We start from the raw sequence: 27,889 nt of genomic DNA, 5'->3' as shown, positions 1-27,889 counted from the left end.
GGCCCCGGCAAGGCCAAAGGTCGCAGGTTCGAGTCCTGCCGGAGGTGTGAACTTTCCCATTTTTCCTTCAATTTAAAAATATACATTAGCTACTTATGATACGAAATAATATGTTAGTTTTCTTTTGACCTGTGACTTTATATTTATGCTAGTTTTGTTACAATATGTAAATGACTATAGTAATCTTTACATTTTTACATTCTTCAAAATAAACTCCACAGATATGTTGGTATCATAAGATACAATTAAGATATTCATGTAATTGAATCTACCTCTAAAAATAATTAAATATAATTTAGCTCCACACTAGAATAACTTTACACTTTATTTGAAATAAACCTTTTACAATAATGCGTTTTTAAAGCAACATAGTAACTATTGATAACATTAGTGAACGTTTATGAAAGGGGTAGTATCTAACAATTTCATGATAAATAATACGCACAAAGAATTAATTACAACATGTGTTCAAATGATACGTAGAGTTAATTAGTCTATAATCAGCTACAGTAATTTGTTTCACTTACTCGTACTTACTATTATCAGCTGAAATTCTTTTAAATATTTATCCAACTTCACAAAGATAAGTTTTTTTTACATAAGCAATAGGTAGGTACAACCGGGTAGCTATATTAAATAGAACGTACCTATTCTTTTACAATTTACAATTTAATACGCTAAATAGCTTAGTTTGCATAATTCAAAATACTGCGAATAACCCTTAAGCGGCAGCCATACGTGTACAGCTGCCAATCAGTCTCAAAGACAACAAAGCAATTATTACGAATTAATTAGCTAAATATCCACCTCTTAACATGTCTTGCCCACATTGATTCTCTCGCCATGTCTCGCTCCCTCCTTGGATATCCAGCTATTTAAATATAGGTACAGTATTTTCGCTACCACCCCCTCAAGTAATCAATGCCTTAATTAAAATCACTAATGAGATCAAAAAACCAAAACAGCGACCATCCACCGAGATTGCTCCGTTGTAGTCTTGTAGTCTGAAATCTAAGATAAAATAGAATTTATAAAAAACATTTTGCTAATAAGCCATTGCTACATTGTAAACGTTTTTGTCTCGCTGGATAATTAGAAACGGGGGAAGGGGTAGCGGCATTCCAGTCACAATAACTTTGTTTACACTGAATAATCTAATTAAGATCAACGTGTTTTCTTTTTGTTTTTTTAAGGTTTCCAAGTGTTGAGAAATTCTAGTTTCTTTGTTGCCATAGTTAAAGTACCTTATTTTCTGAAAATATGTTTACTTCTTTTCTTAGGTGTCTAAGGTAATTAAACGTAACTATACAGATTATTATTTTTTCAACAAGACTCCAAACATGGTAATCCTACAAACTGGGCTGTTTTTTTGTATTTGTATTGTGTATATTTTGATAATTAAATAAGGTGCACGTAATTACTACGTTTTAAAAATTTACCTAATGAGTTTTATGTAGTTTATTATTGTTATAAAAATGAAAATATCTTACCTTGTGTACCAAAAGGTGTTATTTCTGATGCCTTGTCCGCAACGATGTTCAGCCTTTGGACAACTGTTTAAAAATAAAATAAATGAACAATAGTCTTAGTAGGTATTTGATAACTGATAACACATGACATGAATTTAAATTACATATTCCGGAGTATATTTAATTAGGAAATAACTATATATTGAACTATATGTTGTCAAAATTATATATCAAAGGATAGCGTATTTCGCAACAACTGTATTGTTTAGGGCGAAAACAGTTTTCAAGTTATTTGATCAACAAACGTCGCGTTCGGTCTCTATGTAACTTAAATAATGACAAGCATTTGGAAAATAATAAACTATTAGAAATTGTATTTTATTATTCATGAGCTATTCGAATTGATAATCGTCTGGTCACCCTGCGCCCTTTCAACGTTATGGGATAATATTTTTTTTATAATCTGCAAAGTCAAACAAAAGAGAGCCGGGACCGTTCCATCCTTTTCTGGAAGTCATTCCGGCCATTTTCAACATCACTCTGTACTGTATTTCTTTGTTTCCTAATTTTAAATCCCGCCGACCTAGCGAAGGTGCAAATCGCTTGCGCTACGATAACAAACTCCTCCATACCCCCCTATCGCTCTTCTGTAATAACGCGATAGAGCCGAACTTCATTTCGATCGCTACGTAGCGTCAACGATTGTCACCTTGGTTATGCCGGTAGATTAACGGTGATAGTAATAATCGATTAAATCAGGCGTTACTTTACGGAAATCCATGATAATCAAAATCTAGAAAATTGCTTTTTTATTCGCGGATTAGCAAATCAAATTGTGATTAATGACATTACTTACAATGTTTCGTTCGCTACTAACGCGGCCTAAATTTTAAGTGACAGCTGTCACAGAGTGAAATTTTGATAATGTTTGACTTAATGTGTTAGTAGTCAGTAGAAAACGCATAGGTATAAGTAGCTAAAAATTAAAAAAAGACTTACTGATAAAATTTATACTTATCTAAGATTATACATAGTTGACACCAACTGAAAATAATAATAACGTACCATTTTTATTGTCCAGTGCAGGTTGCGGCATAGCTTCAAAATAAATTTTAGAATTAATATACAATATAAGTAGAATAACACAAATGCCTATAATTGTGCAACCTAGCAGTCTCAAAGAAGTACCTATTAAGTTGACAAGTGAAGTTAAGCTTTCCAATACTACTACTATTAGTAGCTTAAATCTATTAAGTAATAAGTACAGCCCGGCAAGTTATGGCTGCGCAGCGCAATTTGCTATGTAGATGTAAGTTTGTTCCGTCAGAAGCTTGTCCTTTTAAGCCTGCCTAATTGGCAAACATTCAGATGAATTGCCAGCAATTTATGAGCAATAATAAAACACAGAAAATTTGGTAGCGGTTAAGGGAATATTTCGAGAGTTGCTGCCGGGAATTACTGTTATTTTACTTAGAAACCCGAAGATAAAAACAATAGGAACAATCGCAAAACTCCTGATAGAATCTGTTATCACAATTGACTCGTATTGATTTTTACTATCCATGCTTTAATAGACTAGAGAAGTGGTTGGAATTGTTTACAGTATTTTAAGTCTTAAAGTGTAACGTAGGCAGTAAATTAATATTTTTTTCTACTCCCGTAGTGTTATTCGTCATTTACAGTGTCGTGCATAGATCTTTAAAACCCTACATAAAAGATGCCAGCCTCCGTCCGGCGCCCCGCGCACCCACGCATACGATATAGCTCTTAAAGCATTGTTAGGAAGCCTTTAATGGATATAGGGGGCTGGCGGCGGCGCGGAGGAGTGCGAGCGACAGGGTGATTGCACTCATTGTCGCTCGCACTCCCCCGCCGCCAAACAGAGGAGAGGCTGACAAGTCAAAATACAGGAAACAGTGCGAATTTCACGAAATTTATTCTAGAAAACGATGAAAAAGTAAGTGCATGGTCGTAGAAAAAGTATTTACGCCTTTTTTGACCTCACTTAACCGCCAGTTGCATAAAATACTATAGTTGGGTATTTTACAAAAAAAGATCCGATACTGGTATATCGTTTGTCAAAAAACCGCTATCCAAGTGATTTAACAAAAATGAAAAAAAGCCATCTAATCACGGTATTTAATATAACCACATTTTTTTATTTAAATATAAAATTAACCTCAAATGTAAATTTCAATAAAAAGGTTTTATTCCGGTTTCGACTGACTTTGAGACAAGTTGTGTGCCCACTTGCCGCGCTGTTCACAATCCCATAAAACCGAACTAAGGTTTATCGAAACATTTTCGAATAAAATTTACACTAGAGGTAATCTAACCAGTGGCTATGTTCCTCATAGTAACATAAGAAGAAGAAAAGACTTGACCGAAACACTCTACATGACTCATTCCCGTGTATTCACATCCGCTTAGGGCCACTTGCACCACTCTCTTAACTCAAGGTTGGTGGGCTGTCAACTGTCAAATTCCATATAAAATAACCCTCCATTTTCGGTAGTGCAAGTGACCCTTACATGTGTTTGCGTACACGGTGCGCATACATACATACCACGCCATGTCCGTTTGGTAGAAGAGATTACTTGTCTTATACTGTGGCCCCGTCGAACTGTTCCTGCTCAAAACTGCTGCCTACGCAGTATTGACTGAAGAATCCGAATTCAAATTCATACTTACGATATAGTTTGATGGTGCCCTCGGTGTCCCCCAAGGCGTTCTTGGAGACACATTTGTAGGCGCCGTAGTCCGCGCTCGTAACGCGCCGGATCGGCAGTCGGATCACTGACCGGAACGCCCCGTCGAACTTCTGCGGCTCGAAACCTCCGCCTACACATTATTAACTCAAATATCGGAATTGAAATTGGCATAAGGCACAATCGATTTCGCAGACATCTTTACAAACCAATGCGTGTAAATATATTATATTCTTGACATGTGGGACTGTAAAGAATTTTGTTAAATCAACCGTACAAGAGAGGGAGAGGGGGGAGTATCTTATTTAAAGACTTGATAAGCACTTCCATCTCACGCTTACACAATGGGAATGAAGTAAGACACAAACAGGGTCATGATATTAAAAGTTGCTTCAGCAGTAGCTATTATTAATGTTTTACAAAAGTATCAGACTTAAAAAATAACGATGCTACGATTACAAAGTGCCCTAACGAGTTCTCTCCAATAAAGATGATTTTTAGGGTTTCGTACCAAAAAGGTACAAACAGCAAACCTTATTATTAATACCGCGGGTGATCTGGATGTCGCGATTGAACCAAAATAAGTATAATATAAATTATATTATAATTTTAACAACTAATTATTGATCTTATCTAAATTAGCGACAAAAATGTTGAAAATTCTTTTAAATAAGAACAGTATTCAGAACTCTGGTTAGTAACGTAAAACATGGAAAGTACCAATTTCGATAAAATTATCCTGCAATCTGATTACCCTGTACCGTACATCATTTTATGAAAATCGCGTACCTAACCTATACCTCTATGTACCTATTCTAGCGTGATTTTATAGGAGAAATTCTTATGACATATACATAGAGTATTCACCATACACGAAAATATGCTCAATGGTTCTCACTCAGCCTTACGTTCCGTAGCGAGTCCTGGAACACACTACGGAACGCTGGTTTTCAGTGAGGACCGTTGAAATAAAACAAAATGGACAATATCCTTAAACTCTTATAATTTTTTTGCAAGAAACTACTTACCAACAGGAACAATTTCCCCATTATCTCTGCTCCAGTAGCTCACCGGCTTAGGGTAGGCTTCTGTGTCGCACTCCAGCACCAGGTCGGAGCCCAGCGCCGCGCCGACCAGCTGGTTCCTTATCGTGATCACTGGCGGGACTGTACAAAAACGTGTTTACTTGTTTGGCTTGGGGGATCCAGTCGGTTAGGCGTATATAATATTAGACTTAAATTGTACATTATGCTGGTAGAAAAAAAAATCAGTAACTAAGTTCTAATCTGATATCCCATCGTGCCCTGAACCTGTGAATCGAAACCTGTTGGTGATTTTAAGAATTCGTGGATGTACCTATACCTATCTATGCGTATCTGTAAATATCCATGTAATTTACGTCGGTAGACAGACACATTGGCCACCCCAGGCTATTTTACAACGTCCGAGTCTGTCTGACTAACATTAAGTATTAAAGTACCTATTTCGATTCCGAATCTTTTTATATCACGTAAACCAGGAGGGACGACTTTTATTTGCAAAAACGTTTTTGACCAAAGATTACGTACTTCGGAACTAATTGATTGCAGAATAAACACTGGTATTCATCTGTTGTACTTGCAGTCGTTGTAGAGCTATAACGCATTGTTGACTAGTCACCGACAACTTTGAAGGCAACTGCGACTTTCTATGCCTAGTTTGTACAGGAGAACAAATAAGTACTTATATGACAGAACAAAATAATTTCTGATCACATTATGAGACTAAACTAGCAGTCACTTTTTGATTTTTGCCTTTTTAAGGATTAATTACCTACTCATAATATCTTCCTTAAGTCAGTTCAATACAAAATACCTTTTTAATGAGGCGTGAACTTGCACACAATTATAGTTTCATTGCGGACTGATAGGTTAGAGTACTTTCAACATACCGAACAAATAGCGCAATGTACTGAAACTCGTATGCGAGTTCTTACACCGTGTGCAGGGACGCTTAATCTGTTAATCCTCAATCGTGCGAAGGAATAGTTGATTACAAAAGCCGGGTGTTAAGGATTAAGGATTGTGTGACGAAGGTATTATGACGGTGTTATGTCACCGTCTTTTACCGACAATTACGAGTAAATTAATAATGGTCGCGCACCGTGCGGTTTCAGAGAAATTTCCTCCCACGAACGCTCCGGCTGTGGAATGAGCTCCTTGTCGAGGTATTCCCGATGAACTACAGTATGGGGTTCTTCAAAAAAGGAGTGCAGGCGTCCATAGGTTACGGTGACCGCTTTCCATCAGGCGGGCCGTATACATGTTTGCCACCGACGTGGTATAAAAAAAATGCATATTTGGTAAAATTATTTCACATATTGACGTCGCCACAAACTAAGATACACTGCGATGAGTTATTAAACAACGAGTTTTTATCCCATGTTATTATCGGGCTTTACTTAAAAAATACTGAATTATTATACTACAGTCAATAACACAGCAAGAATACCTAGACATCAATAGTCTATTGACCCTCTTTTTATATTTTTTCCTAATCAGAATCATTAGCACTATTGAGTGCGGAGGAGGCTTGAACTCACGAACATTACTTTTTCATTAAATGAAAGGTTAATCGACATGACACCGTACTGGCTACACTAGCAAGTATGTAGGTTGTTCATGGTGGCGGCTTAGTTAAGGGAAAACAAACACAAATATCCATAATAAGTTATAATAATAATTGTCTTTGGTTAGTGCGATAGCTACTCATGAAATAAAACTACGGAGTCACCCGAAACGCTGTAAAGGTAAAATGTCGGATGTATTATTTACATATAAATTCATTGTACGTGATATAATTCGTCTCCATAGTTTTATTTCATATTTTATGATGATCGCTCTGGCCTAGTCTGGGCCTAGTACTTATTTAGTTTGTGAGTTCAAATCCCAATAGGGAAATTTATATGTGTGATGAACACAAATATTTGATCCTGAGTCATGTGGATATTTTTCTATGTAATTATTGATTATAGGTATGTATCGTTGTCCGTGTACCCACAAAACAAGCCTTCTTGAGCTTACCGTGGGGCTAGTCAACCTGTGTAAGAATGTCCTATAATTATATATTATTTATATTTACACTCGACGGTGAGCATGATCCTCTTGCTGAGCGTGGGCGGGACGCCGTTGGACGCTATGCACAGGTAGGCCCCAGCATGTTGGCGGGTCACGCGGCTTATGTTTAACACTGGTCCTTCCAGGGAAGACACTGCAACAAGAACTTGTGTTGTAATAAACCACATAATGCACTGTAGATCAGTGGACGACATTCTAAAAACTGCGGGGCACCTCTGGATGAGATTAGCCCGGGACTGCGATTACATTAAGTGGCGTACACGAAGGGAGGCCAATGCCCAGTGGTGGGCGATTAACGGCTGAAATGATGAGATCATCTGAAATCTCTATATGGCAGTTTTCATATTTTTCCAATTAATATTAAACCTCAATTGCCAAACTTGTGCAGCACTAGACTAAAGCTGTTGCCTAGGATAGTGGTGCCATCATATAGCGGTCGTCTCTATACTTCGTACTTACATTTTGTGTGGCAAACGGCAGCTATTTACTGGCACCCTATCCAACTTAAGCTTTATCAGAATCATATTTCAAGTGACTAGCTAGTACGAGTAACTGTATTCTTTCGTAAGCAAAAATTACCTTTTTACCATGTTAAATAAGAAACATGAGGAACGCAGCATCAATACTATTGAGATTTTGATAAAACATGAACAAAATAATTAATATTGCTTTGTATATTTAAAACATTTTTATTCCCGTGTAGAATATATAATAATATTAACCTATGTCGGAATACATTTTTCTACGACAAGATACAATATACAAACTTTGTATATTTATTTAACAAAATAAAGGATTGCTTAGTAAGTATGCATACCGTAAATTTATATTGCATTGTGTTGTTTTTGTTTTATTACCTAAATTCCAACTTCCATATTTGAAGATGTCCGATGAGTTTTTACATTATAAACAAAAAAGTTCCATTCGTCTGCGAGCTTAAATACTGTGCAAACGTACTGTGCAAATTTCAACTTCCTAGTTTTGAAAAGTTGGTTCAGTGATGAGTCAGGCAGTCAGGACTGGAGTATGTAACCGCACTTGCGGTAAAGAGTTTGGCCACAACGTTGTCAGTAAGAAAGTTAATAGTTCAGGTACGGTAGGCCAGTCGTCCCACATCGACTTTTGTTCTAACTTACGAATAAAGTGGTATGCCAAACATCAATGGTAGGCCGCTGAAAGTTACTCGTGCACTTGGTCTTTATTATGTAATTTGTACATTTTGTACGTAGAAACTGATCGGATGGAAATAAACATTAACACATCCACTGCTAATAAGAACCCACCCGGTGGACGCTCAGAACTTTGTTCAGATGCCAGACAACCCGCTAGGCGGTTGGTCGCTATACAAGATTACGGTTATAGATAACGATCGGTTCTGGAGTATGTAGTGCGCCATTTTTTATCTGGCAGTAAATGTTAAAAATGGTACTTTGCGGAAATCTGTGTTTATATCAAATCTTAATAATACGATTTGTAAAGCGACGTTCCTCACTATTGAATTACCATAATCTGCCTAGTCATTTTGGAACAGGTACAGTAGGTATGTATGTATTATTTACTCGTAGTTATGCTGAATTGACAACTACTAGTATAGTCTTAAGAAATAAACAAGGCAGTCAAAATTGCTTTTAACACACCATTTCGAACCAATTTGCATAAATTACATGTCGATATAGGATTATTTTCCATTCGTCCTTATATAATTAGGTTGGCTTTAAAGTTTTTTAGAAGCCCGAAACATAATAAACACCGAAACCGCTTAATTTCGGGTACTGGGATGTCACGTGTTACTGATTTGCCGTATGTCGATAGGTATGGTACTTACCGATTGCCCCATCACTATTCTCTCTTCCCACCTGATAACGACTGCGGTGGTGATGCGGTTGGCGAGCAACGTCCAGTGCAATAAGACCCCTCTCTCAGCGGCTGTGTGCCAAAGACCACGGTACTTGAGGGAGCTCATTTTATATTAGTTCGGTCGAATGGAACGTGCATTTTTGTTCGCTAACCGTCAGTGAATTTTAGAATTATTATTGTATTGCTTTATCTTGCATAAATCCTTTATTATTAGTTAGTAATGCTATAAATGAACTTACTACTAATGAGTTCATACCGTTAATATTGAAGATAGTTATTTTGTATCAATACCTCATGTTAGAAAAGTATATTAAAATATATATATGCCATAAACTTTTATGGGCTACTAGCCTGATAAAGTAAAATTTAATTATTGTGTTTTGTAAATGTCTGGTTTTATTGTACAGCATCTTACCATGTATATTTTGTATTTATGTTGAAATAAAGAACTTTAAAAAGAAAAAAAAATAAGAAATAATAACATACTGTCGGTACCCGAAAAGATAATGTATAATACCTACTCCAAAAACATTAACCCTCCTTCTTATTAGGCCAAGCAATTACACAAACATGTTTAACAGTTTGAAAGCGGGTCTAAGATTAGGTTGGAAACATTCGCAATTGAGAACTGATCGGATGGCCAGATAAAACGAACGCGCTAAAAGCCTTTATTATGTTTCAGATATAATAGTAGTAGATACGTTTTCAGAAATATATTGCCTACTAACGATCCGCCCCGGCTTTCCACGGGCTGCTTTCTTTATACATAACATTTATTATAAATTACCTTCCTCTTGAATTACTCTATTTATTAAAAAAAAGACATCAAACATGCGTATTTTTAAAGATCCAAGCATACATAAGGAGAGACAGAGTAGTAATATTGATTATACTACATACAGTCACCGGCATAAGTGATGAATAAGTGATGATTTCTGTACCTTGTCGCTTTTAACAAGAAAACCAAGTGCATCAGATTTGCGCTTCCGAACGTTAAGCAGGTAAATAACAGTAAGATCCAAATGAAAGGTGAAACGCTGGAATTTGAAGATCGAACGGTTTTCCTTGGAGTCACTTTGGATTCAAAACTGCAATGGCATGCACATATAGCCACTTTAGCTGGCAAACTTAGTTCTGCAGCTTACGCAGTAAGGCGAATCAGACAACTAACAAACGTAGAGACGGCCAGGCTGGTATACTTTAGCTACTTCCACAGTGTTATGTCATATGGGATCCTGTTATGGGGAAAAGCTGCAGACATTCAGGCTATTTTTGTGCTGCAAAAACGAGCAGTCCGTTCAATCTACGGATTGGGCGGTCGAGCATCTTTAAGAGAAAAATTCAAAGAGGTGAACATTCTTACCGTTGCCTCTCAATACATATACGAAAATATTATGTATGTTCGGAAAAATATCCACGAATTCAAGCTTAACAGTGACATCCATAACTATAACACAAGGAACAAACATAAACTTGCTGTGACCGCCCACCGTCTCCGTAAGGTTGGTACGTCTTTCGTCGGGAACTGTACACGTTTTTATAACAAAGTACCAACCGATATAGTGGATTTGCCATTTGACAAATTTAAGGCACGCATTAAGCGTTTGTTGTTATGTAAGGCGTACTACACTGTGAAGGATTTTATAGATGATAGGGATGCCTTTAAGGTGGTTGCTTGTCAATAGATGAATGAAGTCGTATATATTTTTTCATTTTCTCTGCATTGTGTAATTAAGCATACTAGTGTTCAATTGACGTATGAGAACATATTCTCGTCTGATTATATTGTTTTTATTTAAGTTTAGTTGTGGACACTTGGAGACCTTATACATCTCCAAGATTATGTGTTTAATGTTTAATGTTTATCTTACTTTAATTTTATTGTATAAATCTATATTTCCTTCCTTTGTAACATACGAGCACAGAATATAGTGTCTTACAGCTATGTTTTATTATTTGAATATTTAATTTAGCCTGGCAGCTTGAACATGTCATGCACACTTAAAAGTCTTTGCTGCGGTGGCGTCGTTGATCGGGTCGCCACCTTCCCGAATAAAGGTTGAGGGAGGCGATGGCTGAGATACGCGTCATACTCGTGAACGGGTGCCGTCTGTGAAGACCGGTCTGTTTAAGCTTACTGGGGCTGTTATAACTTAGTAACTTTAATTCTAATTTTTATTAAATTAGGACACTTTGTTCGGTTGTCGTTTGTTTCCTTTCTTTTAGTGAATATTTTAAATATATGATTTTGACTCATGGAGACCATATACATCTCTAAGGAGAATTAGATTAAGTAGATATACATTTTATTTTTAGTTGTGACATTTAGAGTCATTTGCACCTCTAAAGTAATTTTAGACTTTTTTTTTTTTGTATTTGTACTTTTTATATTAAAATTTAGTGTAGTTCTTGGTTGTAATTCGACATTTAGAGACCTTCTACATCTCTAATTAATTGTATAGAGTTAACTTTAGTTAGAACTTAGAATTAGTATATAATAGTATCAATTGTAATTTCAACTCAATTTTAAATATTTTTTTAAATACCTATGTACATGTGACGTGTAAAAGTGCCCCTGTGGCCTATTTGCTGAATAAATTATTTTGATTGATTTTTGATTGATTTGATCGTTTGACAATTTCGTATATGACATTTCAATCAAGATGTTAATATGGCAAGGTACCGAAATCATCACATATTTGTGGCGTTGACTGTACCTACTTTCATATAGAATAGAACAGAATAGAATTAATTTTATTCACACACACACAAAAAGAGAAAAATATTACAAAAAGGAACACACAAAAACGAGAAGGTGCCACGAAATATGTTACTACAGTACAGTAACAGTAGGTATTACCTAAATAAATAATATGAGATATAAAACTTTAGTGAGACATATTCAAATAAGTATTTTAATATCCGGATGTACTCACGTTAATATATCGCGATTGGTGTAGGTACATATAAATACGAGGGGAGGTACATATATTCGCGGAATGAAGTACAAGGAGGTAAAAAAATACAAAACCTCTTTGCTCATTTGGTATGGGAACTCTTTAAGAAAAAAAAAATATAAATGTCAATTCCAAACTGTCATTTGTTTTAAAGATTTCGCCTTTCAAACAAATTATTTCGGAATAAACTTGCGACTATGGAGCAAATTGAATATCGTGCCGTGATAACATTTCTAACGAAGCAAGGAAAACATCCGCAACTTATAATGGTTGAAATGAAAGACGTCTACGGGGATCAGTGCCCTGCTAAAACCATGATTTACAAATGGCATGGCCTCTTCAAACATGGCCGAGAGTCAATTGAAGACGACCCTCGCCCAGGACGGCCAATTGAAGCCACATCGTCGGAAATCATTCAAAAAGTTGAAAAACTCGTACTATGTAGAAGACGCTCAAATCAAAAAGAAACAATTAGCTGCATTAGTTGGTGTATCAGATACAACAATTTTGAGGATCCTGCATGACCATCTTGGCATGACAAAAGTGAGTGCTAGGTGGGTACCAAGAATGCTCAAACCGCAACAGATACAACAACGAGTTGTGAGTCATGTTGCGACGGCTGCTCTTAACAGGTGTGGCTTCGAATCGCTGGTCCACCCACCCTACAACCCGGATCTGCCCCCCAGCGATTATTATTTGTTCCCAAGTTAAAAAAAGAACAGCGAGGAAAAAAAATTCGTGACGATGAAGAAGTGAAGGAGGCAATTTCAGCTCATTTTGAGGGCAAAGATAAAAAATATTTTTTTGACGGTTTACATAAATTAATTAGTCGATCTGATAAATGTATTGAGCTCGAAGGTAATTATATAGAAAAGGAAAAATACTTCATTCCGCGAACATTTGTACCTCCCCTCGTATTTACTTAAAATGGAAATACTAAAGTTGTCAGCTTTTTCCTCTGGCTAACTATGGGGTTACTTTCATACCCTAGCGAGCGGAATCGTCCGAAAGGCACAGTGTTGTACATGCTTATCGCTATTTTAGATGAGAATAAGTAACCTATAAGATGTAAGTAAAAGTAAGTCAAGATAGAAATGGACCAGACAGAGAAAGTACAAGCTGAAGCTCCCGTACATGAGTAAGATACCTACACAGCGGAGAGAGTAAAGTGTACTATGAACCACATGCTGTTGATGACTGGGACGAGGAGGATCCCGATGAAGACCTTGATATTTAAATAAAGGTGCAATACTACTTTTAAAAAAAGTTAAAATATTTGACTGGACTCTGACTATAATGAACTGTCGCTGTCGTTTGGAGCAAAAAGAAGGTCACGGTAGTTTCCTGTCCATAGGCCAAGATGGTAATGGCTACTAGGTAATAGCTAACTACATATATCATTATTAACTCGGCTGTCAGGACCTTGTTTCTATGACAATATTATTGTAATGAAAGTACCGGTTCTTCAATATATGATCATACTTACTAAAATTAATAGCACTTGTACTGTGCTGTTACAACCTTTCATTTGCCTCCCGTAGAAGTCGACTGATTTGAGTTCAATTGTAGTGTGAGCGATGGCCTAGCAACCTGTTACTACATTAACACATATTTGGTTTCTTTTGACCCATTAATTGCTAAGAGTGGCACTAAAACTTGAGCAGTGTAGTTTAGTGCTCTGCCTGCCTATACCTTTTTTTTAACAGGCATTAATTTATGTATATATGTATAAACCTCAATTAATGGAATTGTCGACATTTGTAATAAAATGTGTTTTTGTTATAACTTATCTAAAAATTTACATCTTAAATTTGGAAATAATTAATACATTAATTATAACTACTTGGTACATATAATTATCTCATATTCATTCTTTTAGTTTTAGAAGTAAATTGTGTCTTACGTCTCCAATAGTATTTACTAAGCGAAAGGTGACATTACGCCGCTTTTTATCCACTCTTCTAAAGTAATTCCAAACATACACCAGGCTCGTTTTTTTATAAGAACTTCGATCGGTAAAGTATTTACGAGAGAAATTGAATTCAAGATCAAAAGGGCACATTCATTTAACACTGCGGGACGTATGTGCACAATAATTTTAGTTTCTATTATATTATTAATTGAAATGTACAATTTAGATTAATGTGTATTTTCTGCTAGGTAAGCTTGGAATGAATACACGTTCTAATTCTAAGTATATGATTTAAGTCCGTAGCAGCGGCGGTTATCGGAAGCCCGTACGCAAGATCTGTCTGATGTTCTCTTTCCGCACAGACTGATTAGACAAAACACCAATATTTCGTCTGTGTCGCAATAATACAGATAAAACGATATGTTGCCGCATCAAAAAAAACCCTCGAACCCTCCTTGGAACTTGTACACTCCTTTTTGCTGTGTACTTAACACAGCAAAAGGGAATGTACAAGTTTCTAATGGGGTGGCAACGCGCATGTGACACTGTTTGAGTTGCAGGCGTCCATAGGTTACGGTGACCGCTTTACATCAGGCGGGCCGTATACTTGTTTGCCACCGACGTAGTATAAAAAAAAAATCATGATGTGACACTTTTCGTTTACATTAGCAGTTGCATAAACCTGATCGCATAATAGGTACTTAAATAATTAGCTCACTCTCACTAATGTATTGGACGACTAACCGTCAACTTTCAGCTTGTTCCAAAATCTGAAGAGGAATTACCTACGCGTAACCTATTTTCATAATATTATTATATAGAACATATATTGAAGTCTTACCTTGTATTCCATCAGAGAGGACGATAGGCTTGGAGTGCTCGCGTCGCCACACGATCTGGGGCTGCGGCGAGCCGGTGGCGGCACACGTCAGGCTGACGGAGGCGCCTTCGCGGACCGTGTGGTCACGACTCGTTCCGCGATCCAATATATCCGGCGGGACTGAGTAAAATGATACAAAATAATTACTAAATGATACCTATAACAAATCTGACGGACTGTTTGACTTTTGGCGTCGTTATAATATTGATACTCGTATTTTCATCAACCAAAAGCATTATTAACATCGTCAACGTCATCTACTTCATCATCTTATTGCAGATGATTGTTGCGAGTTGATTAGTGTTGCGTGCAATGTCTAACATAATAGACATACACTATACAGTAAACACCAAAAAAATTGGAACCGTCCTACACAGAACAATGTAAATAGAACTAAGAGATGGAATGATGAAAAAAACATCAAAATGTAATTTCAATTCCATATTGGCAATTTAAATTAGAAATGTACCTTTGCAGCAGCTTCAATTGCCATTTTTAGTACTTAACAAAATTCTTACAGTTTATGTTAGCTTACAAGTAGATACAGCAATTACCGTAAAGTTTTAAACTTACTACAAGTCAAAGAAACGAGCCAAACGGCACAGAGCTCATTTAACTTCACAACATTTTCGTTTTGTGCTACCTGGGAAAGTAAATCGACTTTTTTTGTCAACTCATGACTGTGAGTAATTCTAAGAAGGTAACTAACTATGCCCTGCTTTGAACAAAATCATTCATTGTCATTATAAATGACAATTTTTATAGCACATTCCCGAAGATGTTTAATGCGAATGCGTTGCAGAATAAGCTTGACCCGACGACATCCAAATACCCTGGCTCTTCATATGAATATCGGTGCTAATCTGGCCAGTGTCGGTGTTAACATGTACCAGCCGTGGTGGGTCTTCCGAAGCTTTTGGGTATGCAGGAACCACGTGTTGTGGTCGCTGAGAGTCATGATATGGATCTGAGTCGAGAGTGGATTCCACTAAAATATATTCATAAAACTCACCCACGACATCCAAATAACCTAACTGACTCTTCATAGGGTCGGTGTTGCACATGAACCAGCCGCGGTTGGTCTTCGGTAACTCTCGGATGTGCAGGAATCAGGTGCGGTGGTCACTGTGCGTCACCCCCACGCGGCGCGAGCGGGGAATCACGTGGGCGTGGACCATTAGTGGATTCCACTAAAAGTTAAAGATAAAACTCACCCACGACGTCCAAATACCCTAGCTGGCTCTTCATAGGGTCGGTGTTGATCTGGCACATGTACCAGCCGCGGTCGGTCTCCCGTAGCTCTCGGATGTGCAGGAACCAGGTGCGGTGGTCACTGTGCGTCACCCCCACGCGGCGCGAGCGGGGAACCACGTGGGCGTGGACCATAAGTGGATTCCACTAAAAGTTAAAGATAAAACTCACCCACGACGTCCAAATACCCTAGCTGGCTCTTCATAGGGTCGGTGTTGATCTGGCACATGTACCAGCCGCGGTCGGTCTCCCGTAGCTCTCGGATGTGCAGGAACCAGGTACGGTGGTCACTGTGCGTCACCCCCACGCGGCGCGAGCGGGATATCACGTGGGTGTGGATCGTAAGGATGGTCTGCGTGTCTACTCGTAGCCAGGCCACCTAAAAGATGGATATCGGTTTAGCTTGTTTACCTGTTAACCCACGTTTAACTTATCATATACACCGTGTTTCCGGTATCACTCAAAACCTCAGACACCCCAACTGATTTTTATTTTTTTAAACGTATCTAGAATGTTCATTTTTTAATCTGATAATTATTATTTGTTTAAATTGAATTTTTAATTTTCTGTGCAGCTCTACTCGGCTTTTAACTCTACACTCAATAAAATAATTGCTAGCTACCATCATAAGCCTTCAAACTGTTTAATTGTGTACGTTACTGCAACGACACAAGGTTTACCAATAGACAGCTATGGCAATGTAAAGCACTTTAACCTGTCTCACAGTAAACTTCAAATTGGACAGGTGACTCAGTAAGCAAATTTAAACCTAAAATTCAAAATGACAAGGTTGTAATTAGGTACGAGTTCAGTTTGTTATGACTTATGATAAACTTTAAATTTAAACTGACGCACAACGTCTATTTCGTAGCAGAAAAAAAATCGTCCAAGTAACCAGCCAGTATTAATACCCTTAAATACTGAAAAAGGTATACAACCTCTAACAATATGATATGCACAATGTTGTATTACGAATTTGTAGAATGGGCACGTAAACAATAACTAATAATACAAATTAAAACAAAAAATATTACCCCCATCAAGATATACCTCAATCGATTCTACTCTCGATTCTGAACAAACAGTTTTCAGGTTTTTAGTGTTAAGTGAAACACGGTGTATTTCTGACTACAGGGTAATTAGTTTAACAGAATTGAATAAAAAATAGTTCTTGATTTTGTTCTGAAGATTTTCATGCTAAAATCAAAATATACCTACTTTTTTGTTCTCCGTATAAAAAAAACTATGTTTAGTTATAAGATACTGATGCCGACTGTACGTACCTTATAAGTGGACAGGTTGTGTACGGTGCAAGCGAGTATCGCCTCTCGGCCCAGCGGCGCAGTGACATTTGTGATGGGCCCGGTAAATCCCGGTTCGTCTGTAACAAGTTAAAATGTTATAGACTAAAAGTACGAAGGCCTACTACTACACACTACACATCACATCACAATTTCAAAATAAAATGTATTTCATCGACTAGTATTTTTTCTCAGTTTTAAAATAAGTTGCATTTAACAAATCTAAAAGTATCATCTCCCAAAATTCCTTCCGCGGAAACTGCAGTATGGGCCGAGATTTTCACAGGGACCTACAGCACAGTTCTTTGAAAATAAGTGTATTGGTATTCGCCAGGTCTGCGTGCGTAGCTACTAGTGACTGCTTCCAATCATGCGGTACTTAAGCTTGTTTGCAGTAAGGCCTTTTTCACATTATCCGATCCGATATCGGATGTAGAAAGGATGTAAAATGTAAGATTTCTGCGCTTCCAGGTCTTCATTTATGTATTTAATAGATCACTATTACTAAAAAACGATATAAAACGCAAAAATTGCGGATTTAATGCCGATGGCACTCTCCTACAACAGTTTTTGTCCGAGGCACCATGGAACTGCCGATATCGGCAGGACGCTTCCGACATTTTTTGGCATGCCGGACCCCCCGTCAGTTGTCGGCCGATAATATTTGTTTGTGTGTGTATATAATGTATGTATACGTTTGTAGTAGTGTGCGTGAGAAAAATGGCGTCTATTAAACAGCTGCTAATGATCGAAATTCAAATTAGTTGACAATTTCCATTGAAAAAAAAAAGGTTGTAATGCATCGGTCCGAATTGCCGATACTAGTTTTTTCATCTTTTTGTAGATATAGTTGAATGTAAAATTATTTATTTTGCCTGACACCCTGAGTATTTTTTATGCTCGTTATTTTAATTTTACAATATAATATTTAGGATATAGTGCTCATAATTATTAAATATAAAACATTTTTTAAATATTTTTTGACACAAAATCATACTTCATTGATTTGGAACAATGCGTTTTATCGGACCGACATCCGACACTATCGGAAGCGTTTATCGGATGTAGGATGTCGGTCCGACATCCGATATCGGATCGGATAATGTGAAAACGGCCTAACGTGATAGAAAACCGTCGAGGCTAACTAGCCGGTCATCAATTTATCAAGAATACTGACACCTTGAGCCAGGTTTTTCCATTCAATTACGAACGATGGATTTTATTTAAACCATTTTTCAATCTGTTACGTAGTCATGTTTAATCGAGGCTAACTAGCCAGGATTTATATTGACAGTACGAATATTATTAATTATCGAAGTGTATCCGGACGGATGTTCGAGATAATATTCAGAGCTATTTTACAAACATACGATACGATGCATTTTTAATTGGTTTAAGTTTGTAAAATGAGATTGAGTTCATTTATTAAAAACAACCGTTATTGAAAAGCATTTTTTTTTCCCTGATTAACAGTAGGTATTTGAATACGAGTATATAATAAATTGTAGTACATTTCTCTAATTTCATGTAGCGGGATCATATATTATATAATTATCTACGGCGCGATACCTTAAATAGATTTTCATATTTAAAAATTCAAGTGTTAACATCCAAGGTAAATTGCTTTTTACATCTACACGAGTCACGATTTCCCCCTTCGCACGTGTATTGTACAACGACGTTTTACAGTACTTTCTCTTTAGGTATCTTATATATATATATATACATATATATATATACCTACGAGTGGGTAAAAAGAAACCAATTGAAAGAAGGAATGATAATAATTTAATATATTATGACATTTGTGATTTTAAACAATTAATATCTGTTCACAAGTCAGCCAACATTTTTTACTTGAGAAAATCCTATTTGTGTTAAACGATCTTTCAACCTCCACTGACGTTATGGTAAAAAAGCTCTAAATAGAAGTTCTGATGCTCGCTTAATGTAGTAGGGCTTACAATTATCCACCCAATTTTGTATCCGGATAATTGGAATACTTAGAATATATGTATCCGGAAAAAACAGATAGTTCGAACATTTTTATTTTATTTCATAAATCCCCACCATGTAGGGAATATTAATTTATTATTTTATCCGCTCTGAAAGCACACTTAGAAAACTTGTCACATCACTGTTCTGTCAAGTGCCACCTAATGCCACGAGTTACCGCGCGATGTGTACTTACGAGTATATAGCCCTTTAATGTTTAGACATAGGCACATAAATAACTAGTTTTCGGGTCATTGCGAGAAAGTAGCATCATATGTACCGTAAATGCACCGTAAATATTATGCAAACGACACTAAGCAAAAAACAAGTGTATACGATCACGTGCGACTTTGATATCTTCTACCAGGGTATAAAAATCAGTCATCGAAATAAATTATGTGAAAAAAAGTTAAACAAAATACTTAGTACCTATGTACCTATGCACAATAAGAATCAATTCTTTGAGATTAGGTAACCTGCTCGTAATTAAGTACGATTTATTCATATATTATTTTGATTTCAATCAATCAACATCGTCTGTCCGATTTGTTGGCTTAAAGACTCATTCAAGCGGAACCATCTGCTATCTAGACTTCCTAAAGTTGACGCAGCTTGAGAAATGTTAGTCAAAATCAAAGTAGACTTATTCAAACTTAATTATAAAATTGTTATCAATGAATAAAAAATTCACGTTCAAGTTTTAGGGAATCATAATCTTGTCATGTCATGGTCGACATTTTGCATGATACTACTCAAGGAAGTTTAAATTATTTTTCGTTCATAGCCTAAAGCAATCGGAGAGAACGAAAAATGTGTTTTCAATTCTGTTATTTTTGTGTTTGTTAAAAGCAGTATCAGTTTCAGTAACAACAATCTAATTACTGATAACGAAAACAAATCTGTACAACAGGCGGGCATAGGAATAAAATACTATGTACCTACATAGTACCAAATTTAATAAGTATTGACTTTATTTATTTACAGTCTTAGTCCAGGTTAGGAATATACATATAATACTAGCTTTTGCCCGCGGCTTTGCTCTCGTTAGAAAGAGACAAAAAGTAGCCTATGTCAATTTCCATCCCTTCAACACCCTGTAGTAATCAAATTGACGATTCAACGCCTCTGGCCAACCACGTAGCCAACGTCACAATCGCTTAAAATGCCTCGTAAGTGTATCAAGGTACGAAGCCAAATGGCACAAACGATCACGACACGAAACGCTCCTAGATATCTTTTCTATCGCTCTTGCGTATTGGCGCGACAGAGCCAGACTACCTTTCGCAGCGTTTCGTTTTCGTTTCGCGTCGCAGAAATGTCATTCGGCTACGGCACCTGTAGTGGTGCGTGTATCGTGTTTTGATTCAACGGTTGTCGCTTTGGCTCCACCGGCAGAGCACACGTGAGACGGTGTGAGGTCGTACTGTAGTTAATCTTTAGAAGAGTTAATCAAACTATACTCCAATTGCTAATTCGAGTCCAAAAAAACTACTACGATGTTGCCACTGCAATAAAATGTTTGTAAAATAGTATAATCCTTTTTTATAAAAACACACGCCAAGATAAATTATTTATTATTTATTTCAATCCTTTGATTTATATATTTAATAGTCTTTTATTATTTACATAAATACTAGCTCGCTCGATTTTTTTTCTTTTTTTCCGTGATTTTTAGTTGTAAAGTTGGTATTGCGCTTGTATCACTTCAGGTATCAATAACATTTGGTGCTATATTTTGCGGTATAGAACAAACTATTGATGATATAGATATTGGGACCAATTTTTTATACATATATTTTACAATTAGCTAATCAGCGAAATAGTGTATAGTGGGTTTATGGTTGCCACGGCCGCCATTGTTTTGGAAGCGGCCATGACACCATGGTCTGTCAAACTGTATTTGAATTTGACATTCTTATTCGACGTCTAACTTCTGTTCTGGACTTCCGGTTGGGACGCCATCTTAGCGGTTTCGTGTCGTGAATAATTTATTTTTCTTTTACTCATTAATGTTGTTTAAAGTGTAATATTGATAGCTTATTATGCAGTAAACTAATGGTGTAGTGAGAAGCTGATGAAGAATTATTCTCGAAACGCGTTTAGCCTCTTTTTTGTCGTAAACGGCCGGTAGTCCACGTGCTCTTGTAAAATCTAGCTATCAATTTACAAGTGCTAAGTCACCGTACAATGTCGTACTTACTGTACAAAAATTACTAATATTAGCTCATATCACCTTGACACTGGCGAAATAGTCCCAATGGACTGAAGCCATTTAATTTTAAAAACTGAACTGAACTGAACTTCTGTTCTGATTGTTTGAATGTTTTTTTGCTCCGTGGTGATTTTTTGCCTTGTTGAGTTTTTGTTTTTTGTTAAGTTTTTGTTAACTGTTCAGTTACTGTTATTTCAAATCGTTGTTAAGATTGAGTTTTCTGCGAGGACTTTGCGTGAGCGCAAGCGCAAAAGTACGAGTATGATGGAACCTGAACCAGGGCCTTCTCGTCAGGTGATTCTTTCCCCAAGAAACGAAACCAACATTTATCATTAGTGGCGACTGGTGGAACTAATTTGACGTATGAGAATTAAAACAAAAAAACTAAAACGAATTTTCTTCACAATTTTATCATCAAGTATTCTTGGATTTCTTACGTGCCAAATAAAGAATGTAGAAGGTTGGCGAAACCTGAAAAGTATTTTGACAGTGACATAAGTGACATTGACAGCTGTGACATTGACGTATCTGTCGTAGTTTTTTTGGACTCGAATTAGCAATTGGAGTATACGAGCGATTAAGCGCCACATCAAGGAAGTCGATCTGAGGGGTATCGTTTATCAAACCAAGACTCCAATACAAGAGCAATATACATCTTAATTAATATTGTTGCTTCATATAACATGGTAAATTAGTGATATTAGATATAATCTAAATTCGAGACTAATAGATTTACGAGCTAATGTTTCACTCGAGTGCGATTGTTATGGCAAAATAATATTAATAACATACCCATTAAAAAGGGAATTATATTTTTGCTGTAAAAGCATTTAAAAGAACAATAGTGACGGGTTATTTATCGATAGTGTATTCTTAAACAAACATATGCAAGCGATGATTTAAGATACGCATTCACTCTGTGGAGAAGTCCACATAATACCTATGCCAAATCTGATAAAGATTTTCGATCTCAGCACTTAGATTGCCTTCGTTAAATAAGAGTAATAAAAACAACCCTAAAATCAGGTTCGTTTTATTGCTAATCTGACTTATTGCTTTACTTAGGTACCTACATGTTTTCCTCAAGTTTGGTTAACATAGCCTATAGGCACTACGTTCAGAGTTTTCATTGTCTACTAAATCTGACCTTTTCTTTTATTACAAAAAATAATCTACGCGGTCAAAATATGAACAAGGAAGGCAATTATTAGACCACTAGCGAATAACTGTTAAATACGCTCAAATAAGCATGTTCTGTCAAATTAATTCGGCAGCACGCGACTATTCCGTGTGTGACTGACGAAACCAGGTCAAAACGGTTAATGAGCTTAAAAAATAATTATGACCTTTTGCGTAACACACCACGCTCTTACGGCGTGTTAAGTTCTTGGAGTGAAAAGCGTTGAGTATCGATTTCAACTCAATTAAGCAAACATTAAACTTATAGTTGCCTTTTTACGGGAAACGGGTCTGCGTTTAACCTTAATCTTGGGTAATGGCGAGTGAAGAAAGCCCCAAGGTTCCAGCACGAAGCTTGTTACAGAATTTCTCTTTGGGTTTAGAACCTAACGATAAAATAATAGTGCTTAAGTTGTTACCTTAAAATACCAATTATTGTGATTAAAGATGCTATCTAGTGATCGGTAACCACTATTTTTCATGGCAGCGTCGTCGCGTAGCAATGTCAAAGTAGAGGGTCAATTGGGAATTAGACAAATGTATACACATATGAATCTTGTTCATCTTCTGTAAAAATAATCGGCTAAATTTCACTTTTTACCTATGTAACAAATTTTCAGGTCGCCAGTGGTAAATTTAGCAAATTTGTATGGTCAAAGGATAAAGTCTGTCGCCCCCATATTTAATATCGTTTTGCACGTTAACATTAACTAAGTGTTCAAAGTTTCGTACGGTATTTACATTAAAAATGGTCAGTCAAATAAGGTAAAATATTAGCTGTAAACTTGAACTATCGAAACTATCGAGACTTTAAAAACTATTAAATGGGGTGTATTGGGGTAATTTCGAAAGTCGTCTAACTTCAAAAGTAACATCAAAACCACCATTATTTCCATCATGTCAAGATGCCCCTCTCCCCTCGAAATTATCCGAGCATTTATGTGCTTCGAAATCACCCCAATGCGGGTCTACCTATGTTTGTTTAAAGTATTGTAGCGATTCAAATATGGCACGTTCTTAAAAAGTCGAATTAAGAAAGGAACCGCCTTTTTTTGGGTTCCGTAGTCAACTAGGAACCCTTATAGTTTCGCCATGTCTGTCTGTCCGTCCGTCCGTCCGTCCGTCCGTCCGTCCGTCCGTCCGTCCGTCCATCCGCGGATAATCTCAGTAACCGTTAGCACTAGAAAGCTGAAATTTGGTACCAATATGTATATCAATCACGCCAACAAAGTGCAAAAATAAAAAATGGAAAAAAATGATTTATTAAGGTACCCCCCCCCTACATGTAAAGTGGGGGCTGATTTTTTTTTTCATTCCAATCCCAACGTGTGATATATTGTTGGATAGGTATTGAATAAGGGTTTACAAAGTTCGTTTTTTGATATTATTAATATTTTCGGAAATAATCGCTCCTAAAGGAAAAAAAAGTGCGTCCCCCCCTCTAACTTTTGAACCATATGTTCAAAAAATATGAAAAATTCACAAAAGTAGAACTTTATAAGGACGTTCTAGGAAAATTGTTTTGAACTTGATAGGTTCAGTAGTTTTTGAGAAAAATACGAAAAACTACGGAACCCTACACTGAGCGTGGCCCGACACGCTCTTGGCCGGTTTTTTGTTAGTCGATTCAATACTGCTATTAAACGTATCAAGAAATCCTTATCCTAATCCTTAATAGCTTATTTTGTAATATTTAACGCAAATTACTTCTTCAATGGCTAATCTCTGTTAAGTAATAGCACGTTTTATAAATAAACGACACTACATTGGGGCGTTGAGTAAAATCTAGATTAATTTCCTTCCGCTGCGGAGTAACTAATAAATAGTATAATACTCTCTTACATGCCTAAAAATATACAATCTGAAGAAAAAAAGATCCCTTAATATTTAATAGCTTATTTTATATGCAAAATACTTTCAATAAAAACTGACTTATACCCCCGCTAAGCAGCGTAGCGGTATCAGCACGATTTTATAAAATACAGTATAATGCGGTGTTGTTAAAACTAGGCTCATCGCCTTCCGGCGCCGTGATAGACAGTGTCATACACGAAGACACGTACCTTAACTCTTATTTTCGTGACATTAAAAGTTAGATTGGACAAACCTGTGAGTCATTGGGAATGACACGGAGTATACAGCGAGCCCCGCGACCGGCACACTAATTGACTTGCACGTCAACCCATCATATTACGGTTAGGGGAAAAGATTTGCGGTTCATTTAGAAACCAAGCCTTCGGAAGTAGGGGTACGTAATTTTGGAATGCGATGCGAAATTAAATCTGGAAGTAAGTTTGATTAAAACATTTTTTTTTATAATTACGTCTGAATTAAGTCTTATAAGTAAAACTCGTAAATAAATATGACTTTGAGATCAGAGCTACATTACATAGTTATGGAAATTCCCAAGAATACAAATATTTTATGAAAAATGTAACGTAATCGGTACTTCTAATATGATATGACTTCGGGAAGACTACAACCACAGATGGCACAGATTGATAATAAGTTACTAACGTAACTAGGTACAACTCTGTCAAAATTGTCAGTGTGATTATAGTATGAATTTTCTGAGATGAACTTTTCGCTTTAGCCGTAATCTGTTAAACAAAGGCCTTTGTGTCTATTGTTCACGGCGGCTAGCTCCCGTTTAAACGGCACGTGCTATAGTCTCAGTGTAATTAAAAAGCAACTATCATGATAGTAATAAGGTTCAAATCCATAAAAAGCCCTTTCGGAGGTAACACGTTTTGTCATCTTCAAAAAAAGTTACCTGCATACTGCAAACTGTTTAATAAATTTGAACCTTGTTGCTATCATGATAGTTGCTTTTTAACTACACTGAGACTTTAGCACGTGCTGTGGAAACGCGAGCTAGCCGCCGTGAACAATAGAAACAAAGGCCTTTGTTTAACAGATTACGGCAAAAGCGAAACGTTCATCTCAGAAAATTCATACTATACATGTCATATCCTTTACTTCCTTTTGACGACCGGTTTGGCTCAGTCGGTAGTGACCCTGCCTGCTGAGCCGCGGTCCTGGGTTCGAATCCCGGTAAAGGCATTTATTTTTGTGATGAGCACAGATATTTGTTCCTGAGTCATAGACCTTTTCTATGTATATAAGTATTTGTATATTATGTATATCGTTGTCTGAGTACCCACAATACAAGCCTTCTTGAGCTTACCGTAGGGCTCAGTCAATTTGTGTAAGAATGCCCTGTAATATATTTTTCAGTACAGATGGTCGTTTTTTTACGCACTAGTTCGAGAAGTGGTTCATTATATAACAGGTCGAAACTTCGGAGGCTCATCTGTACTGAAAAACGTCGTACGATACACGTGCGAAAAGGAAATTCGTAACTCGTGTCGCCACTCGTTTATCGCCACTCGTTTAGAACTTCCTTTTTTACGCACTTGTATCGTAATGTACTATTATTTATTTATTAGTTATTATTATATCATGAGAATGATATAAACATGGCTACATTTTTACTAGTAGTTACCGAACATTCAGGCTTCATTAAAAAACAATAAAATAAGGTAACTTTGACATAATTATATATTCGAACATGATGAAAATTTTAAAATGGAATGTGTACGTTTGTGACAAAACGGCACGCGGCCATAACGGCTGATTTGTCAACAATATGAACAAACTCGTGCCTGAAATCAGCGTGGAGCGATATATTTATATGTTTTCAACAAAGCTGTTTTCCATCAGCACCAGTTTTTATTGTGGATAAATCCGCTTGGTGACTTATTGGATTGGAATTTCATATCGAAAACATACTTTTTAACTCGGAAATTCCATTTTGTATTTTCACATTGTATACATGGAAAGCCAACTAAAAGCCTTTGTCAATTTTGCATACATTTTATACAAGCAATTTACACATAACTAAACTTTTAATACATTTTGCAAACTAAAAATAATTCTAAAACCTTTTAAAGGTGCTATAGAGTATTTGTTATGTTTTAAATTATAAATATACAAGCCTCGTAACTAAAATAAATTTTAATTCATGTAAATAACAAAATATATAATATTGTACGTAATCTCATCAAAAATATAAGCATGAGAAGGAAGTTTACTTTTTATACAGGATACGGGATTGGGTTGTTTTTCCTCGTCGTAAGCCTGTAAGGTACATTTATACGAAATTGTAAGTCATTTTTATGAAAACCATTGTGGTTTTTACAACATAAAAGAGTAAGGGCCTGTTGCATCAAACCCTCTGTCACCGTTAAAGCGTTTGTTAAATTTTATTGTATGGGAAGTTCCATAGACATCTGCCGCGTGACGATGATGTGTTTGTCAAATGTGGTTGATGCAACTGGCCCTAAACGGTATATCGGGCCCCATAAATAAAAAAATATATAAAACAAAATATTTGTAACGTGAATGAAGGTAGCAGCATGCGGTTATCGCTTTACAATATGAAGATGTAAAGATCAAAAAGCTTGAGTCAACGATGGTGAGTTTTTTTTTTAAATAAAAATTGCAAATTATAATTCTTTATTCATTATATACCGTGTTTTTTTCGTTTTCCCTTAAATTCGCCACGTTATTATGTTCATTATCAAGAACCATCCTGTATATCACTTTTAGTTAAATTTTCAAAAAAAAATTATCGTTTTCATACATAATAAATGAATTAATCAGTGTGAGAGACCCTTAAGGATAACATTCAAGTTAGTGTCAAATAATTGACGTCATACGTCAAAACAAATAACATTAGGAAGTGGTAAAGGCTGTCACACACGTGTTCAGTAATTATTTTTATTTTTTTAATAACTCCGTAACCGTAAGAGTTAAGACGCTAGTTTCTAGAGAAATTAATTGTATTTGGTCTAAAGAATCTTCCCTTAAAGTTAACGGAATTCAATAAAAACAGGGTGTATATACTAATAATAATATTATAAGATACTAATAATTTCATTAAACTTACGGGTGGTGGCATCTGTGCTTCCGGCAAATAACGAATCCAGCACTAGTAACGCCAAGAGAAGTTTTCCGCTTTTCAATAACGTGAAGTGACTCATTGTTTTG

At 36.4% G+C, this 27,889-nt stretch overlaps 1 protein-coding gene across 1 annotated transcript; it reads right to left on the bottom strand.

The window, feature by feature from the left end:
* Positions 1–27,889, bottom strand: LOC125224719 (lachesin-like). Its single transcript, XM_048128161.1, has 10 exons — positions 27,789–27,889; positions 17,434–17,531; positions 16,322–16,529; positions 14,861–15,019; positions 7,298–7,426; positions 5,206–5,343; positions 4,161–4,310; positions 2,535–2,567; positions 1,491–1,553; positions 1–1,011 (listed from the first exon to the last, which is right to left on the bottom strand). The coding sequence occupies exons 1-10, from the start codon at positions 27,880–27,882 to the stop codon at positions 911–913; spliced, it is 1,173 nt and encodes a 390-aa protein (XP_047984118.1). The 5' UTR covers positions 27,883–27,889; the 3' UTR covers positions 1–910.

The sequence above is a fragment of the Leguminivora glycinivorella genome, chromosome 3 (assembly GCF_023078275.1).
Source record: "Leguminivora glycinivorella isolate SPB_JAAS2020 chromosome 3, LegGlyc_1.1, whole genome shotgun sequence".
NCBI lineage: Eukaryota > Metazoa > Arthropoda > Insecta > Lepidoptera > Tortricidae > Leguminivora > Leguminivora glycinivorella.
Note: the sequence above shows the minus strand (reverse complement) of the source record. Positions and strands in the feature narration are given on the sequence as shown.

Coding starts and splice junctions, on each gene's coding strand:
- LOC125224719 (XM_048128161.1), bottom strand. CDS start 27,882: ATGAGTCACTTCACGTTATTGAAAAGCGGAAAACTTCTCTTGGCGTTA. Junction 16,530..17,433: donor ACAACCTGTCCACTTATAAG/GTACGTACAGTC, acceptor TCCATCTTTTAG/GTGGCCTGGCTACGAGTAGA. Junction 15,020..16,321: donor AGGGTATTTGGACGTCGTGG/GTGAGTTTTATC, acceptor CATTTTACTCAG/TCCCGCCGGATATATTGGAT.